The 19,315-nt window shown below is 43.0% G+C and overlaps 1 protein-coding gene across 1 annotated transcript in view; it reads left to right on the top strand.

The window, feature by feature from the left end:
- The window catches only part of MYL3 (myosin light chain 3), a 34,837-nt gene that overhangs the window by 6,598 nt on the left and 8,924 nt on the right, over positions 1–19,315 (top strand). Inside the window, exon 2 of the mRNA XM_003206911.3 lies at positions 15,681–15,708. Within this exon, the coding sequence (XP_003206959.1) occupies positions 15,681–15,708 (28 nt within the window). The remainder of the gene's footprint in view (positions 1–15,680; positions 15,709–19,315) is intronic.

Here is a 19,315-nt window from a genome sequence, read left to right as displayed (position 1 = left end):
GAAGAGGAAGAGGAAGAGGAAGAGGAAGAGGAAGAGGAAGAGGAAGAGGAAGGAAAAGGAAATTCACTTACTGTGTCTCACAGGTTAGATATATGAGACTCAGCAAGTATCTTCAGGTTCCCAGTAAAGGTAAACAAGTACTTTCAAAAGTTCATTCATTTCACCCTAAGATGAGAGTCTTAAGTGGATTAAATAAGGTGGTGGTAGAGAAGGGAGCCCATTGAATTGCAGGGACACTTAAGCCATGGTCTGGTTGCAGCTGAAGGGCCCTACTGGCTTCTTTTCATGCTCCAGCTTACAAGAACTGCAAACATTTAGTACTCCAATACAGCACTGCCAGAGCTGAGCTGTACCTGGATGCAAGCCAGTAAAACTGTGTGGTGTGTATAACACCATATGGCTCAAAAGATATGAGTTTCTACTAGTTTGGGGATTTTTCCATGATACAGGCATTGGCTGATGAATGTTAGTGCCCATGGCACTAGTCTAGAAGAAATGTTGGACCTTCTCCAAATTCTTGTCTCTGGACTGCCTGTGAAAGAGAACAGATCCTCAGGATCACAAATTTAAGCTATTTTTATCATGTCTGAAAGAAAATCCCACATCCTTCCCATTCACCATCCCCATGAAACTGTGGGGAATCAAACCTCAGTGGTCAATGAACCTTCTTAGGGAAGATCTGAGCTGAGGATTGCAGCTTACGTTGAAGCAGTCCCTTCACTTGGGAGCTAGAAGGGGATCGTCCTCCTGGAGTGGTTCCTCTCCAAATTTGGGACGTCTGAGGTCCATGGCAGAGCACTTCCCTTAATAAATGATGCTTTCTCTCACACTGTCCTGATCCTACTGTGTAGAGGGAGGCTCAAAGATGTGATCTTGCACATTGCACACATGATCATATGCAAGGAGATGAAGTTCAATCAAAGGATGCTGTCAGGGCTGTCAGCACAAGTGTTTGTCCCTTTTCCTGAACTTCTTCAGCTGTGAGGGTCTGTTGGTTGCAGCTACCAAAGTTTTTTTCTCAAGAATGGTGGATGAGGTGCCCTGCCTTGGTGCTGGATATTAGATTGTTGTTTTTTTTTTTCTTTTTCCAGAAAGAGTGGCAGTGCTTTGGCATAGGCTGCCAGGGGACATGGTGGAGTCACCATCCGTGGAGGTGTTCAAGGAATGTGGAGATGTGGCATTGAGGGACGTGGTCAGTGGGCATGGTGGGGGTGGGTTGGGGTTGGATTTGGTGACCTGAGAGGTCTTTTCCAACCTGAACAATTTTATGATTCTACAAAATCTACTTACAATGTTCATATTTATAATGTTCCATTAGCAAATTGCTTAAGCACTCCTGGATGGACCCCAGGGATAAGCATAGCTAGAATGTCATGCTGCCATAGCACGCTTCTAAAGACAGCTCTGCTCTCTTATTCTCTTTATTTATCACTGTCGGTGTCACTCTGAAAGTATGGGACATGCTCAGCCAGGCTGGCTGCTGTGGGGCAGTTTTTAATAACAGAGAGAGCACCTTTCTCCCTCCTGTCCTTCCCTTTGGAGCAGCTGGTCTGGGTTGACATGAATTTGGCAGCTTGTTCTGCAGAAGTGCATCAGTGTCTGAAAGGGTAAAGGGTATTTCAAGGTTAGGAAACAATTTATGGCCCTGACCTGGTGAAATGTGACATTGGATGCAGCGTGTGGGATGACTCCAGTTGCTGGGACTGGGAACACATTTCCAAAGGAGAAATGTAGGCGAGGATGCAAGACTGTGCAATGGCATGCAATGGGAAAACAAAGATAAGGGAGTTGGATCAGGTGGAGAAAGAGACCAACAAGTGCTGAGGGATAGTGGTTTTGAGGAGAGAGACTTGATTGACCTTGTTTTTTCTGGAGACCATGGATGACCCATGTAATGGGTTGATGGAAGGACCAGATGATCTTAGTGGTCTTAAATGACCACGTAAATGACCTTAATGATTCTATGATTCTGACTGTTCATCCAGTATCTGCTTTTGCCTTGACTCCTGTGGAATGAAATAGAAGATGATTATCACAATTAGTCTCTTTTGGTTGATCAGACTGCAAAAAGGAGACGTTCCCCACCAGCTGCTAGCACAATGCTGTCTCAAGCTAGAATGGGGTAGAAATAGAAAGATGTTGAGCAAACATGCATTCAAACACAGCAAAAGGGATTCTTTGTAGTATATTCCACTCATTCTCAGGGCCAAAACCAAACAGCTTTGGAAATTGAAAGTGCTTTCCAGATGGATTTTCTGGGCCAGCAGAAATCTGGCTATCTCTGTGTATCTGTCTTGTTCTCAGAGCTGGGTGATGTTTCTCGTAAAAATGCTTTTCTAGGAGATTTGGCAAGTGCAGCTTGGTGGCACCGAAGTGTTTTGCAAACACACAGAGATTTTTGCAAAGGGTTTTCAAAAAATATGAAAAGGATAATGAAAATTACCAGCTTCAGCTTCTGAAGCAGCTTCTAGTTTTGGAGAGTTCTCTCATTCTTCTATACAAAAAAATACCCAGAGATCTTCAGTGATTGAAATTACTACAGTTTGGGCAAAAGGGAACATTTTGACCAATCTGGGATAATCTTTCTCCTCCATTTCCAACTAAAACTGTCATCAAGTAAAACACAAAACCCAAACCTGTTTTTATTCATCATGAAAAAGACTTTTTCCCCCCAAAATCAGGAAATTGCTCAGTGGCACTCTAAAATACATAGTAGCATGATTTTCTGGTTGGTTTCCTCTTCCAAGTCTTTGTTGTGCAGCTGCCAAACAATAACCTTTCTGCAGTGTCTGATGCCTGTGGCACGGGGATGTGCAAAGCCCAACATGTAAACAGCTCAGCCTGGGCTGAGGGATGTCCAGATGAAAACGTGTCAAACTTCATAAGCTTTTTTTTTTTTTTTTTTCCCTTCTTTTTTCAATATTTGAAATAACTCAGTGTTGTTGCAAGGCTGAATCTTCAGGTCGAGCAGCAAAATGTGCAGCCTGTGTATGGACTGCAAAAGAATTTTCTGCACGTGGCTTTGTCTTGGGTTCGCTCATGGGATGGAGATGGTCTTTGTAGTGAGTCTTAAATTTAAAGTCAAATTTTGTGCAAGCAAGCATAGAGATTGTTTTTCCCACCTCCCTCTGCATTTCCCCTTGTGCCCCTGCATGCTTCACATCATTTATTTGTCTGCCCCCATCTCTCTGCATTATTTCCCACTCTGCTTTTCACATCTGTGCAAGGCATGCAAATGGCCCTTGGAGTTGTGCAAGTGGAGCACTGGTTGGAAAGGATTCAAACTGACCTCAACAGGGCTGTTGGGATGCAGCTATTATTTTTCTGGTTCGCTTTCTCTTTGCAGTCATTATCTCAGACCATCTAGGACATGAGGGTTGTTGATTTCTGCTTTGCCACCGAATGAACTTTGCAGCTTCTCGAAAAGATGGGTTGAGAGAATAATAAATAAGCCCTTTTTTGGACAGTTTCTGGGTTTTTCAAGTGTCTCTGCAACAGGTCCTGACCTAGAAAGCCCTCATGGCAACATATCCTGCCGCAGAAATTTATCATCTGAGATCTCAGCCAGTTTGCTTGCCTGCTTCTCCGGCACGTGGTGTGGATGAGGCCCCTGTAGGCTTGTTTGCATGTCTATAGCTGTGCAGATCTCATGCCACAGGTGTGTTGGCCCATGTTGGGAACAGAGTAATGGCCACCCGACCCCACAGCCGGACTGTTTTCCCTCCTGACCGTGCCTCCCAGCTTCTCTTCTGCTCTGTGCTCCTTTTCCTCTCCAATCTGCCCCTGGATGTGTTATTAACAGTACAGTCTGGAGAAGGAGCAGCTCTGTAATAAGATCTGCATTTCTCGCATAGCTGCTAAACCTCAATCAATATGGTTTTAATCGCCATTTGTGTAACGTGCAATAACTATTAAATTTAAATTAAATGCACAGCTCAGAGCATGCAGAAGGCCCTGGCCAAAGTGCTAACTTTTCCCAAGTTGCTGGAAAGCTGGACTGTAGAGAGAAATTATTTCTTTCTCTCATAAACTAGTTAAATCCTGACTTGGAGAAGGGAGGAGAGTGGCTTCTAATAGAAACAGAAGCTTTGGGTTAGGAATTTTTGCAAAGATGTTAGCATTTGGAAAGACGTGTCCGGGTGGACTTTGCCCTGGTGCTGAGAGAATGGAAAACTTCATTAATGTATGTTCCCTGCTGGGAGTAGTGGCACACATGTCATGAGCTGAGCTGGGGACATGAATAATTGCTGGGGTGACAATTTGCTGCTTTGCTCTTGGTCACATACCCCATCCCTTCTCAGGGGCAGGTAGTGACCACACAGTTCCCAAAGTGTCACCAAGTCCCTGCCATGCTGGCCAAGAGCAATGCATCTCCAGAAGTACCTGCAGATGAGCCTCAGCCACATAGGCTGTGATGTGGGTGGCTGAAGTGCAGCTTTCCAAATGAAAGAGCCCTTTGGCTTTGCTGTGTAGGTCACAGTGATGACCTTGGGAGCAGTCACCTTGAGTGAAGAACTTGCATTCTCCAGCAACAGCATGCAGATAGTGATAATTATAGCTCCAAGCTCGACTTGTGTGAAGGATTTGAAGGTGTTAGAAGAGTGAAGCTGATATAAATGCCTAAAAGTTACTACAGAACAGTTCTCCATGGCAGTAGAATGAGGCAGAGCGAATCTCTGGTTCCAGTTTGCTGTTCAGAAATATTTATTCTCAGAAACAGTGGTAATGCATTGGTACAGGCTGCCCTGGGAGTTGTGGAGGTCACCATTCTTGGAAGTGTTTCAGAACCATGGAGATGTGGCACTGAGGGACGTGGTTAGAGGACATGGTGGGGTGGGCTGGGGTTGGACATGGTGACCTTAGTGATCTTTTCCAACCTTGACGATTCTGTGATTTTATGATGCACCGATTCTCAGGCAGGGGTATGTGTTGGGTACCTGATCTGGACTGGCCCAAAGTGAAAGGAACCAGTTAACTCTGCACCAAAATCAGAAGAATGAGAAATGCTGCTTCTCCATGCATAGGCCTTCAGCTCGAGAGACCTGCCAACACACTGCACACACACTGGCAGATTGTGTCCCAAAGCATTCCAGCCCCTCCTAAAACTGTAGTGGTTCTGAATGGCTTCAAACTACGGAGCTTTCTGGTCTTAGACTCGCAGTGAGCTCCTCCACATCCTTCCTCTTTCCTCCCCCAGCCCATGGATTAACTTGTTTGCTTAGACTAAGTTGTAAGGTTTCCAAGTGGCAAAAGGATTGGTTAAAGCTCAGGTATTAATAAAAACAGGAATAACAAAGCAATTTCAAAGCATATTTCTTAACAATATTTCATTATAAATCTATATGTATAAAATTATCATATGCTGGCACTGTAAAGAAGTGGAAAGAAATATGGGAAAGAAAATGGATATAATATTAGTAGAGGGGTAATGCCAATATAATCTCCAGATTTTTTTTTTTCCCAAGAAAATTTCCTTCTTGAATTTAATTTCGCATCTCACTGTATGCATTCATCTTATATGGCATTGTTCCTTCCCCCATCCTATCTGCAGTCTGAATCCTAAAAAAGCAGACACAGAGAAGAGAGACTCAACTAAATTTGAACTGAAAGCATCGTGCTGTGCTGAGGGTATGCGGTCAGTTTCCAGCCCAGCTTCCTTTGATGAGATAGCTGCTTCCCAGAACCCCTGCCATAGCTGGGAACGGGGCTTCATTGCCACTAATAACAGGGTTAGGGAGAGCGTTAGTGGCTTTTGCTTGTGAGTGCTGTTCCCATTATGGGCTGATTCCCAGTGGGGTCAATCAGCAAGTCCCCTCCAGCAAGCCATACCCTCCACACTGATTTATCCCAAATCAGTAGTTGGGTTCCACTTTGTGAAAGATTTCTGTTGGCTTCCACCAGCTGAGAGCTTGAGTATGTTCTTTTTAAGCACAACTGAAACAGAACTTGGCAAGGGAGATCCTCACCTCTGGATTTAAAAGAATCAATGCAGATTTGTGGTGGTCCCTTAGAAATTATCAACTCTCACTTCTAGTTTGTCTGGCTGGCTTTGGGGTTAATGTGTGTGTACGGTTGTGAAAGTGGGTTGTACATTCTCTCTTTCTCTCTCTATGTAATATAATATAGGTATATATATGCATACACACATACTATGCATATATAGTGTATATATATACATACAAATATACACTAAACGCGCACAGACATAGGAAAGATTAGTGTGTGTAGATATCCCTATGTATATTCATATGTACAGATAAACGAACATACACATGCAAGCACTGATGTGGAAGAGCCAGTCTTTACATCCATGTATGCTCTTGTGCAATTCTTTATCAGAAGGCTTACATACATACTATACCCACGTGAGATGCTTGGTTGGACAATTTGGTGGCCACTGCCCCTTCCCCAGATCTGAACTCTGAGACCCACTTCAACTTTATGAAAGCAGCTCTGCTCCAGCAAACGCGTGCATCCAAAGCCCAGAATAGAAACAGCAGCAATCCATCGATTGTGTTTTCTGGGAAGTGACAGAACATCTCCACTGCTGGGCAAACACGGCTGAAAGATCAGCGAGAAGTCCGCTCCTGCAAACAGCCTTAGAAAAACAAACCAGTTAATGAACCACCCACCCTTAACAAAACAACAGCGGGGAGCACGGAGATTAAAAAAAGGCTCAAAGAGAACCCAGCTATGGTTAAGAGCAGCCTGACTATAACCACTGAATACTTGGAAGGAAAAAAAAAAAAAGAGAGAAAAAATGTAGGAAAAGAGCTAGGAAAAGCTGTAGGAAAAGAGTAAGGAAAAGAGCTTTTCACAAGCTGGTGTTGACTTCTAGGTACACCAACATGGGGCAAAAAACGTCCTTTCTCTTTGATGTAAGGACTGCAAAAATAAACTGCCCCAAGCTCACCCCCCTCTATCTGGAGATGGACTGTCATCGCGTGCCGTGCTGCTTGGTGACAGCTCTTTACAAACACTGCCTCTTGCTTCAGTCTGCTTCCAACGTCATTGCGTACGGAGGGCAGCAGGCAGGGGTTGACTTTAATGAGTCTGAAAGGGCATTTGAGAGTGATGTACGCAGATCTCATAGTTTTGAGTGAAACTTGATGCAAAGCCTCAAGAAAACAGTCATAGTTCAGAGCACTTGTTAATTGTGATCAAGTTTTGGACCTTGACACTGTTGCAAGTGGACCAAGAAATAAGCAAAACAAAATTCTTAAAGGATCAGCTCCAGTCGTGGTTGTCAGAAAGTTCAGATTTTACTTCTTTCGGCATAGACTAAATAAACCTCTGAATCAAGTAAAGAAACCCAGCAGACTGCAGTGAATTGAAAGAGTAACAACTTATGGTGAGAGGGAGAGGGAAAGAGTTTCTCCTTCTTTCATTTTTCTTTCAATCAGGATTTGATGGAAGGGCAGGATTCAATATTTCCATCCTCTTGACCAGCCCCCAGCTGGAGCTTGGCTTTTGGGTCTTGATCTCAGTGGCAGTGCTGGAGACAGGCAGGAACACCCAGTACAGCTGTGGTTGCATTGCAAGATCAGAACACTCTATTATTATTATTTTTTTCAGCTCACAATGAATAACATCCTCCTTAGGAAAATAATTGCAAAAAAAGAAAAAGAAAACCAGCCTCCCTCCACTCCAAGCTCAAAGCCAAGTGGATTGCAACAATGGATTAGATTGTGCTCATTGATTTGCTAAAGGATAGTTTGGGCCCATTTGAATGTGGGTCTGACTTACAGTGTGGTTGCTTTGAGAGCATTATGTGCACCACTCCTGCCAGATTTGAGAAACAAAAGCCGAGCTCTCCCCATTGCCAGTGTGCTATCACAGTGACCCTCTGGCAGAGGTGGCTTAGCCCTGTTCTTTGTTGTCTCTGGACAGTTGCAAGGTGAAGGGTTGTGACATTTGAAAGGACTCCAGCTGTTTTTTGGCTTTACAGGAGCTGCAAGTGCATGGGAATGGAGTGTATTTCTAGGGGCTGGAGGTTGGCGCCATCCCAAACCTGGAAAGGTTTGGGGGTGGTGATGACTGCATTGCCAACGATGGGGAGAAAAAATAAACACCTTGATGTAGAGTGACGTTTGCATCGTGTGTTGCCCTATGTTCTGGAGCATTTGTGTAGGTGGTTTCAGGCTACATTTGGGGAAACCTTAACATTTTCTACTCAAGAAACAAAAGGTTTTCTGAGTGCACCATCGGGCTGCAAAATTGTCGGACTATATCTCAGAGGAAGAAAAACATGGCAGATGGTTGTGGTGGCCAGTGCTGTTGGTGAAGGTACTTCGCCAAAGAATTTTGTTTCCAGGGGGACCTCGCTGAGTAAGAACAAGAGTTTCAGCTACCACATCCAAAACTGACTCCTTAGGCTCCTTTCTGCTACATCTTGCCTGAGACCCATCAAGCTCATGTCAGTGAGGCCAAATGAATGCCTCACATGGTCTCATTCACCATAAGCATGACTGGCATGTCAATCAGCAGCCCAGAGGGTTACACAACCATGTCATCTGAGAAGAAAATTAGTCCAGAAAAGAGTAGTTGTTTTCAGGCTTGGTGAGGGAATTAAAATATAAGAAGAAAACAGCTTGGATTTTCAGGAGGAGGTTTTAGGGACACAAGAAAACCACAAAAATTCTTATTTGGCCACCTGAAATGGGTTTGTTCAGTTTGAAAGGAATTGCTTTGGTAGAGTTTGGAGTAATCTAGTGTGGAGGAGTGAGATTCTTTAAGTCAATTTTGCATGAAATATGTCACTTCAATATAAAAATTATTGAATTAAAAAAGAATAAGAAAACACCTGCCAGCATTTACAAGAGAAGAATATTTGATTTGAAAACGAAAATCAAAGAGCAAGGCTTTAAGTTGAAATAGTAAAAGTAACAATAATGGCAATGATAATAATATTAATTTTTTTTCTTACTAAATATATTTACAAAATTAAATACAGCAGTTTTTTACTCTTCCTGGACTTTTTGCCAGCATGTCATATCCACCAAATGTATCATCTTCTGACTGCTTCTCTCTGCCCTATTTGAGGCCTTTCATCTTACGATGAGATGACTGCAAGGGGCACAAACGCAGTGCTGACCCTCACTTCAATGTGGGATGGTGGACTCCATCTGTTTCCATGCATGTTGAGCTGGGAGATTGTTTTTTTTCCCACTGCCAGAAGGTTTGAAGGTCTGAAGCTCCAGGAAATGTTTCAATGATGTCCACATTCTTGGGGATCTTCTCTTCCCCATCAGACACCCAACTCATGGGCTGCTGTTTCAATCCAAGAGCAGACAGTACAGGCAATGTCTCATCTTCCTTACACCCAAGGCGCTCCTCCAGGATTTAACAGAGTGTATTTTTGAGGTTTTATAATTTCTTCCACAGTTATAAACATCTGAACAAACATCTGCTGTTGAGGCTGGTGAAGGGGGGCTGCAGAGAAGGAGGGAAGCCAGCCATCAGTAAATTGTTGGAGAATCTAAAACTATCAAGCTACAGGCAGAACAATCAGTTTACAAAATATTTTATATTTCTGGTGTTGCTTTTTGCCAGAAGTTGTCTCCATTCTTCAGAACAGCTGTTTCACTCTCTTAACAAAGCTCTGGAATTTCTCCTGCTCTGGAAAACTGTGGCAAAGCATTCCCCATTCTAAAAAAGAGAGCTACTGATTTATAGGCTTGGAATTGGAAAAGAACAGTGATTGAAAAGTGCACTGCTGCTTTGCCAGATTTGGACTCACTGATCTTTATGGGTCTCTTCCAACTTGGGACATTTCTCTCTTCTCTTCTCTTCTCTTCTCTTCTCTTCTCTTCTCTTCTCTTCTCTTCTCTTCTCTTCTCTTCTCTTCTCTTCTCTTCTCTCCTCTCCTCTCCTAAGGGAAGGCTGCTTTGAGTCACTGTATACCTGGACACTTTTCCTGAACCCGTACCCTGTAGAACTATTGGGGTGCAGTTCCTCACCTAGTAGGGTTTCAGACTACCATGCTATGTCAGAGCAGATATAATCTGAAATACTGAAATTCAGAGTCTTCTTCTAATTCCTTCCTCACAGAGAAACCTCGTGGGCTCCCCAAATCCACTTCTCAGTATGGCTGCAAAACTCATCACTTACCTTGAAAACGTAAAGTCTGCTGAAGGTATAATGGCAGAGGTGATGACATACATTCTGTTATATTTTTTCAACTCTTAGACCCAGATAAACAAAAAATTCAAGGTGACCATTTTCCAATTGGTAAATTCTGTTCTCAGACTCTGAAACAATACGTTTTCTGCCATTAAAGCAAACAAACAGAAAAAAAACCCACAAATCTAAATGGCTACACTAAAAGCCAATCAACTCTCATTTCCAGTCAATTTGAACTCAGCTCATGTTCTAGTCTAGTGTCCATACTGTACAGTTCCTCTTGACTCATCCTTAGCACAACCCTGGGAACTAAATGTAGATGTACCAAGAGAATTTCAGAAGCCAGAGATGATGAGAACTCAGGAATGACTACAAATAGTCAAGGAATGAGACTTGACTGTGTGCCAACGTTTGCCCATGGGCAGTGGAGGAGTTTGTGTACACCCTAATTGCTCTACGCAGAAAGGGCCAGGAGAAAGGACGATGAAGATGATGAGTATTAATAGATTTTAAAAGGTCTTAGTGGAAAAAAGAAAACATGTTTGTGAAATACAAATGCAATCTCAACGCAGTTACACTGATCTTTACGGCATTTTGGGCTCCTTTCCATCTGCTTCATGTCTGCTTCCTAAATTGTCCCCCAAGAGCAAAATAGGAAAGATCCTTTTCCTTCTCCAAAACTAGTTCTGTCAAGCTAAGTGAAAAACCTTGCTGTTTGTATTAGTATTCTTCAGAGTACTATGAAACAAGAAGAAAATGATATATTTTTTTTTTTTGGAGAGGCTCCTTTCTTGTGTTGTCTAAATACTTCTCCCCATATAACCTCCTGGATGCTGGTTAGTGACAGTTTTATTAATAGGACTTCTTTCAGGCTTAGCTATGACCGACTCAGCATGCACAGAATTATGGGTTTGATTGAGATACTGTGGGTTCACAAATAAAGTCCCTGAGATAAGAAGCTGTGAATGACGTTCAAAGCACAAAAGGATGCTTACATCTCTACTGGTCTCTCTGGGACAAAAACAGCTTAATGCCATCCTTTACGCAGAGAGGACAGTCTCATTTGGACCACAGTTTGTGCCATGGGTAACTAGGTAATTAAGACAAGATTGCTAAAACTTCATGGATGGGTCACAAATGGGCCACAAGCTGGCATTACACTTGGTGGGAAAAGGATTTAATTAAGATGCCTGGTGTCTACAAGGAATATGCAGCACAGCCGACACATCAGGGCAGGGGACAAGAGGAAAGTGATTAGCAGTCAGCAGCTCTGTCTCATATGGATTTGTACCAAGTAACAGCACCGTAAGCCTTGGTGTTGTGGGTCCTTGGCATTCATAGGAATGTCCTTGAGTTGAAACCACATTGGCCAACAGAAAAAAAAAATGCCAGGGTAAACTTACATCTTCTAAAGTGTCAGCATTTTGAAAACAAACAAACAAATAAAGCCCCAAGGGAAACCATACTAGTTAACTCAAGGAACTGGAGAATGTAATGCCTATCTGGGAAAGCAAAGTCACATTAAGCCTTTAAGTATGCTCTGTAGCTTTGGGTGATGAAGGATGCTCTGCTGACTGAGTTCAGCAAAATGTGGAGTGATGCTGGTGGGAAGTTGGGTAATTGCCTGTGCATTGGGGTGGGTCTGGGCATCGGAATTGCTGCTGGGGGCTTTTGCTCCCTTGGAAGCCTAATGCAGTAGATCTGGAGAAGTATGGGTATGGAGCCACTATATGTAGGTGCAAGCACTGGGACCCCTCTGTCTGCTGCTTGCCTGACCTCATTTTTACAGCCAGTCCTCTGGAACCCTTCTGCCTAGAGTCCTGTTATGCTCATGGATAGCTGCACCTTTCCTCTTACTATGTGGAGATGGTGTTGGTCTTGAGTGTTCCATACCACTCTGAGAGAGAGGAGAGGGAAAACAAAACCCCAACCATCTTCAATCTAAATATAGCCTAAATTTATTCCATTCATTTTCAGTGATACCTTGTGGTTGTGTAAATGATGGCTCACCTTTCCCTTCAACTCCATGGTGGCATGTGCTGAGAGAGGAGAAAATAGCAGTAGACACCACCCACACATCTCTGAAGTTTTCCTGAGAGGAAGCCATGCCTGGGTGGTAGGTCTGGTCAGACTGTCTGCCACAGCCTTGTCAGCTGTCACGCACAGCCGTCCAGCTCTGGGTGGTGTTTTTATAGGGCCGTGATTAGAGGTGATGCATGCTCAGCCTTTCAGCCCAGACCTTCCCTTTGATCTGGCCGTGGGAATTTGCAGTCATCCTTTTTTTGTTCTGGCACAGTTTCTCCTGGCCCGCAGTCTGCCAGGAGGGCCAGCCCAGGCTTTCTGGGTGGGATTCACCAGATCAAGAAAAGGCATCTACATCTACATGTGTGAGTCACCCAGGCTCTTTATATCATCATTGTAAAATTGATTAATCCAGTCCGTGGAAATCAGAGCAAAATTAATCTCTTCCTCAAGCACAGAACTAAACAAAGTCAAATCACACCCTAGAAGTGTCCCTTTCACTCTGCTGCTTGGAATGAGAGATGGCTGACTACATCTGGCTGCCTACATCTAAGTGTAGCTGAGATTAATTCTTTCCCAAGAACAATCCATCAAAGTGATTTAAGTACGAGTTGCAAGCAGCTCTGGCCTTATTTCACCCACAGTTGCTGTTGATGCCTAAATAAACTCAATAGGCAATTAGTTTCAGTCAAATTCACAAAGCTTTATATATTTAGACGGATTGAGTGTAAGGCTGTCTGCTGACAATGCACCTGTATAAATGTGTGCCATGATGGATATTTATCTGTAATTTAGATGAAAAATGCAAATTTGGGATAGAACCTAATCTAGATGATTATAATCTTCATGACAAAGGTATGTTTGGATCTGTCTGTGTGTTAGAAAGGAAAGAACATTTCTATTCTTGTGTTGGTTCTTTAACTTACGTTCTCTACGTACTTCCTGCCAGACCTGGCTGCCAAATTATTTTATTAATTGGACTTTGTTCAAGGTAAACTATGACTGAGAATCACAAACAAAGTGATAATCCCCCAAATGAACTGATTCAGATAAGAGCTGAGCAGGGTGGACACAAAAACAGTGGCCTGGTTTTCAGCAGCTGCAGGATTAGTTGTGATTCTTTTTTTCCAAGTCCAACAGATGTTTTCTTGTTCCTCCTTCTCCTAAGCCAGAAGATGCTCAGAAATGGTATGGCAGGAAGAAAAAGACAGGGCATTGGTAGGATATATATGTAGGGGAAGGATTCATCCATAGGATTAGGGCTGATTAAATGAGGTACCTAAATAAAATATGGTCTTTTGATGTTTTCTACCAAGAGAGATTAAACCAGTAATTCCCTCTGCACCAAATACACTGCTTTCAAGAATGGCCAACTTCAGCTATTCCAGCATATCCTGCAAGAGGGGTCCAGGAAGTTCTCTCAAGAACTTCTCAGAAACCAATGATGGATAATTAGAGCAAGGAGTTCTCTATCTTTGCAGTGTTACTAGCTGCAAATGATGTGCATGGATAAAGTGCATTTGAGGCTGTCTGCAGCTGCCCCATAGGCACTCATGGTGAGCTACAAATGCTGGAGCTCCTTGTGCTGCTCAGGGTATCTGGAGGCGGAAAACCAGCTGAGAGGTGTCCATGGAGCTCTGGGTGGAAGGAAGATATTGGTGCTGTCATGCCATGTCACATGTTCTGGCTGCAGGGTTAGGGACTTAGTATGGCTCCAACCCTTAAGAGCATGAAAATCTCAACTAGGTGGTAAGGGTTGTGTCATACTGCATTTCACTTTGAAGGAATTATGGAGTTTGTGTGGAAGGTGTTAACTATGTCTTATTTCCACTCAGCTGCTTTGCTGCCCAAAAGTAAAATACAATCTAAAGCAATGAGAGATAATCAGCTTTATAAGGAAAATTTGACCCAAAATATGCAGGGTTGTGCTTATGCTGGGGAGAGAAGAGACTGCATATATCAAAAGCAGGATGCTACAAAGGGTGTATGTTTGTGTTCTGTTAGGTCTGTATCAACATGTATATTTACATGCAAATTTATGCATAACAAAATAGGGCTTCTCTTTATTTATGTGTTCACCATAAGGTCAGTCTGACAATCTTCCTACTTTACAGGAATGTCCCCATGAGCAAAGATGCCATTTATTATTATTATTATTATTATTATTATTATTATTATTATTATTATTATTATTATTATTATATACTGTATTAGTATTCCCTGAGAGGCAGGTGTAGCTGCTTCCCTCATTGAAGATAGAGAAAAAACTATTTAATGGGGTGAAAACTATTTGCTCTTGGTGTATCTTGGGAAATCAGCCTCCCTGCTTATCTGTCAAATGCTTTTGAAAGGAGCTAAAGACTACACCGGAGGAGACTGTAAAATGAAGTTAAGCCTACACCCACATGCAAGGAACTGGATAAAGGAGGTATTCACAAGGACTGGATATATTCTGTGGGCAAATCTCCCCATCCTTACTCTTAGGGTGCTAATGTCTGGATCTTCTTAAACAAACAAACAAAACAAAACAAAACAAAAAATAAATAATAAGCATTCTCCAGCCCTCTTGGTATGTAATTTCCAGCAATTATATGTGTTAAGCTGTGTTGTGTATCATCTGTCAGCAGCATACTGGTTATAGCAATGGATTACTGAGTGAGAAATAGAAAGTGATGCACAAGAGGCAGATGGCAGAACAAGGTCCTGAGAGATGTCCATACAGTCCGGGAGTGGTTTTCAGAGGATGCTTTAGGAAAAGATATAAAAACAGGTCAGAACACACCTAAACCCTCTCCTAAACCTCTGAGGCTTCCTGAGTTAAGTATTTCTGTGTATTTGGTAAACCTCAATGGCTCTCACCTCCAAGAAGTGGTCCAGTGGCCCTTTACACACACATAGATTGTGAGCTTCCACAGTATCACAGGTTTTCATGATTAAATTGCAAGAGCAAAGAATCATAGAATGGCCTGGGTTGAAAAGGACCACAATGTTCATCCAGTTCCAACCCACTGCTATGTGCAGGGTTACCAACCAGCAGACCAGGCTGCCCAGAGCCACATCCAGCCTGGCCTTGAATGCCTGCAGGGATGGGGCATCCACAACCTCCTTGGGCAACCTTCCTTTGTTTCGCTCTGAGCCCAATTTGTGCCAGTCTCACTTGATCCCACTAGATCTTAAACTATGGATAATATATCCCTAACTGCCTACAGATGAAACCCTTTTAGGACAGAGGCCTGGGACTGTCCACAGTGCTGCCATAATCATTTAGAGGGCGTCAGTGGTAGGGGAGAACTGGGGATACACAAAAGACACTACAGGAGGAACACAGGAGCAGCAGAAGAACAAATAAAGGGCATTTGCAGCCTTTTGGTGCTAAAGGTGGAGCTGACTGATAATGGAAAATGGAGGATGTAAGAAGAAACGTCTACAGACTGTATGAAATTTATTGGATATTTGGGTCAATGACTTTCATGGACCTCAAAGGCACACATGGCACGGTTTTCTTGCTTTAATCTGGCTGTTCTCATCTCTTTCAGGTTGAATTCACTCCTGATCAGATTGAAGGTGAGGAAGATGTGTTTCTTTTCTGTGCACAGTAAATACCATCACTGGGAGGCAAGTGCTGGGGTGAAAACAAGTGTGGGTATTAGAGCTCACCTGAGAGAAACTTGTGTTCATGGTTCTACCTCTGCCTCATCTCTCCTCCAAATCCTCCTTTGAGTTTGTCAAGGGAAAAGGGGGAAAGTCCTGCACTATGCAGATTAGGCATACATTTGGTCAAAGAAAACATCGTTTCCTCTGCCTCTGAAGCAAAAACAAAGAACCCACCCCTTCAAACCACAGTTCAAAAATATGCCTTTTACCTAAGAAAACCCACCAATAAAAAATCAATCCTTTCAAGAGAAAGTCTCCCAACCCTGCTTTTGAGAGCTTTTCCCTGTATTTAATCAGAATTTAATTTATTACAGTTTTGTGATATCTCTCCAGAAACCATCAAATAATGACAGCAATGATGGTTTTTCTTTCAAAGGAAAACATCAGCATTAGTTTTGGAACCTTTTGTCCCAGCCTAAGAAAACGATACTGAAACCTCACGTACAAAGTCTTGGGAACAGTATCTCCTGCAGCTGTCCACTGTTTCCTCAACTAATATCTGCTTTGTACTTAAAGGATAATTGATAGATGGAACTGAAAATCTGGCAGAGCTTTGCTTTGGTCACTAAACCTTTGGAAGATCTTGGTGAAGCCTAAGAAAAATTCATAAAATGAATTAATAAACAGATGAAAAAATCATAGGCCAAACAGTCGGAGTGATTCAGAGAGAAGGAAGGATTTTCTGAACTGGAATCAGATGCCATAATGCCTCAGAAATTGAGGCTTTGCTACAAACTTCCAGAATTACATTCAGATTTTCAAGCTGCCCTTCACAGCTCTAGTTTCTGTATTCTAACAGCAGGTCAAAAACAACTTGTGAATGGAGGCAACTGTCAGTTTCTAGGAGAGTGCCCCTTTTCTAGTCCCAAAGCTATGGGAGATCCACTGAAGAGGCTTAGTTCTGGGCCATGAATCTTAAAGCTATTCCAGAAGCACAAGACAGCTGAATCACTCATCAGTTAATGCCTTGTGGATTGGATAGCACCCCAATAGTTTATATGCATTGTTTCTGTGTTCCTAAAGAGAATAAGCTCTTGAGACCCTATCAGAGAATGGGAGAAGCACTATTTAAAAAAAAAAGTAATAATAATAGTGAAAACAGCTTATCTGACTACCAGCCTGTTGCAATGGCTAGTAAAAAGCAAATCTGGAGCAACACCATGGCTGCCATAAAGGTACCAGGTCTGGAACAGATGTAGACCATATCTAGAAAGTGAATTTTCTCTCTTTACAGTAGCCTCTGCTGCCTTCTGGTGTATCTGTGCACACTGAGCAAATCTGGGGATCTGGGACTTGTGAACTAGGATATCCTCGTAGCATCAAAGGAAAAACCATGGGGCAGGAAGGAGATAACAATCTCTGTGAGAAAAGCTATGATACTTATATGTAAGGCACAGCAGGATAATGGAGAGTCATCTGTGGTTCTGTGGTTCTAGGAAAAACACTAAATGCACCTATCATTAATCTCACATCTGGTTCATCAGTTCTATCATGAATGGCTGGAAGGAGTGCCTAACAACCTGAATGTCACTTGGGGAGCGAGTAGAAAAGCTCTGCTTTACAGAATCACAGAATCATAGAATGGCTTGGGTTGGAAAGGATGTCACAGATCATCCAGTTCTAAACACGATGCCAGAGGCTGGTTGCCACTCATTAGATCAGGCTGTTCAACCCAGCTGTATCTCAAAGGATCCACAATTTCTCTGTGCAGCAATGCTGGCACCTTACCAACCTCTCAGTGAAAAATATTACTCTGACATCTAGTCTAAATCTCCCTTCTTTTAGGTTAAACTGCTCCCTCTTAATGCCTTTCCCACTGGCCTCTTCTTGATCTTTTTCTGCTCTCTCTCTCCTTCACTTGACCTTTCGAAGGTTCTTGGGTTCACAGATGAGCAGACAGACAGGCTTGTAGATACTCACTCCCAGCTAGAACTTAGAACTTAGATGCTTTAGGTGTAGAATTATAGAACCATAGAATCAGAAAATGGTTTAGGTTGGAAGAGACCTTAAAGATCACCCAGTCCCAACCCCAATGCCAAGGGCAGGGTTGTCATCCACTAGATCAAGCTGCCCAGGGCCCTATCCAGCCTGGCCTTGAATGCTTCCAATAATGGAGCACTATATCTGTGACTGGTCCATAAGTGTCCCTGGATTGCCCCTAGCATGCACTGTCCTCAGTACCAGTTGCACACATGAAAACCTTGCCAAGAAGCGTACTACAAGTTCAACAACGAGGACAGTTGGTGCTCCAGTGCTTGAGACTCTATTATTTGGTGTTAAAAACACAGGTCAGGAAACAAACAACACTTGACATAACTTAACAGCTGTTATACTGGCAGGACTTGAGAGCTGGGATTCATAGAAGCTCTCAGTCAACCTATTATCACTGACCCCAGCTGTCTTCCTGACAGCTGATTTTGTGTTGAGGTGATGGGGGAAAAGCAAAGCTTCTCAAAAATTTTCAAGCCATGTATTCCAGGATATTGTGATATTAACAATTCCCCTTGCTAAGGAAAAGCTGTTGCTGTAGCAGATTTACTTCCTCGCAGAGTCACTGTTATGGTAGCCCCCAAAATATTACTCCCAGAGGAGGAAGAATGTTCTATGGTTGAAGCCCTGTGTTATACATCCATCCTCACATGTCCTCCTGCCTACACTGCCAGCAAAATTCAGCGGTTGTGGCAATGTGTCATTATGAAATGGGATTCCTGGCCTATTCACAAACGAGAAGAATATGAGCTATCCAGCATGAGAAGATAGGTAGCAATTAGGCGTATGAAAATATAAACTGCTCCTGCCAGTGGTTTAATGTCTAGCAAGGGGACAAAGGAGACCATAGCCACGCTGGTTTCATTGCTTTGATGGAAACTTGCATTAAGCCAGCAAATGTAAAAGCAAATAATAACCAAAAAAAAAAAAAAGCTTCTGTATGTTGACAGAATGGTGCTTCCAAACCCACAGGCCAATGCTCTGATCAGAGATGGTTACATCTGAATTTGAATTGAGAGAGATGTGAGTTGTTGGCGACTGATGGATTGTGGGCCTTTAGGAGGTGGTGAAAAGGGTACTCCAGAAAGAGGTCTCAGGGGCAAGGAGATAAGCAGCTCAGGGATGCAGCTTCTTTCCCATCCACCTTAGCTGCTGAGACCCCCCCCCCCAGGAAAGGACAGAACTTGGAATGGGGCTTTGACCCCCTTCTCCTGTCAGCAAGGAGTCCATGAAAATCCACTATTGCCCTCTGCTGGAGTGAGGGATGCTGATGGGATCTGGGCTTCAGCTGGTGACCGAGGTAAAGATTGAGAGAGGAGGGGAGGGAAAGTAAGGGAAAGCAAAGAGGAGAATGTAAAGAGGAAAACAGGAGTGTTAATTAGTTCAAAGTGAGAAAAAGGCATCACTGAAAGTACTGGATGAGGAAGGAAATGAGTAAGATAGGAATGGAATGATAGAAAAAAGGAAAAGGAAGGAGAAAGGAGGAGAGGAAAAACAGCAGCAGTGGAAGAAGAAAGGAGAAGGCGAA

The sequence above is a fragment of the Meleagris gallopavo genome, chromosome 6, assembly GCF_000146605.3.
Source record: "Meleagris gallopavo isolate NT-WF06-2002-E0010 breed Aviagen turkey brand Nicholas breeding stock chromosome 6, Turkey_5.1, whole genome shotgun sequence".
Taxonomy (NCBI): domain Eukaryota; kingdom Metazoa; phylum Chordata; class Aves; order Galliformes; family Phasianidae; genus Meleagris; species Meleagris gallopavo.
Note: the sequence above shows the minus strand (reverse complement) of the source record. Positions and strands in the feature narration are given on the sequence as shown.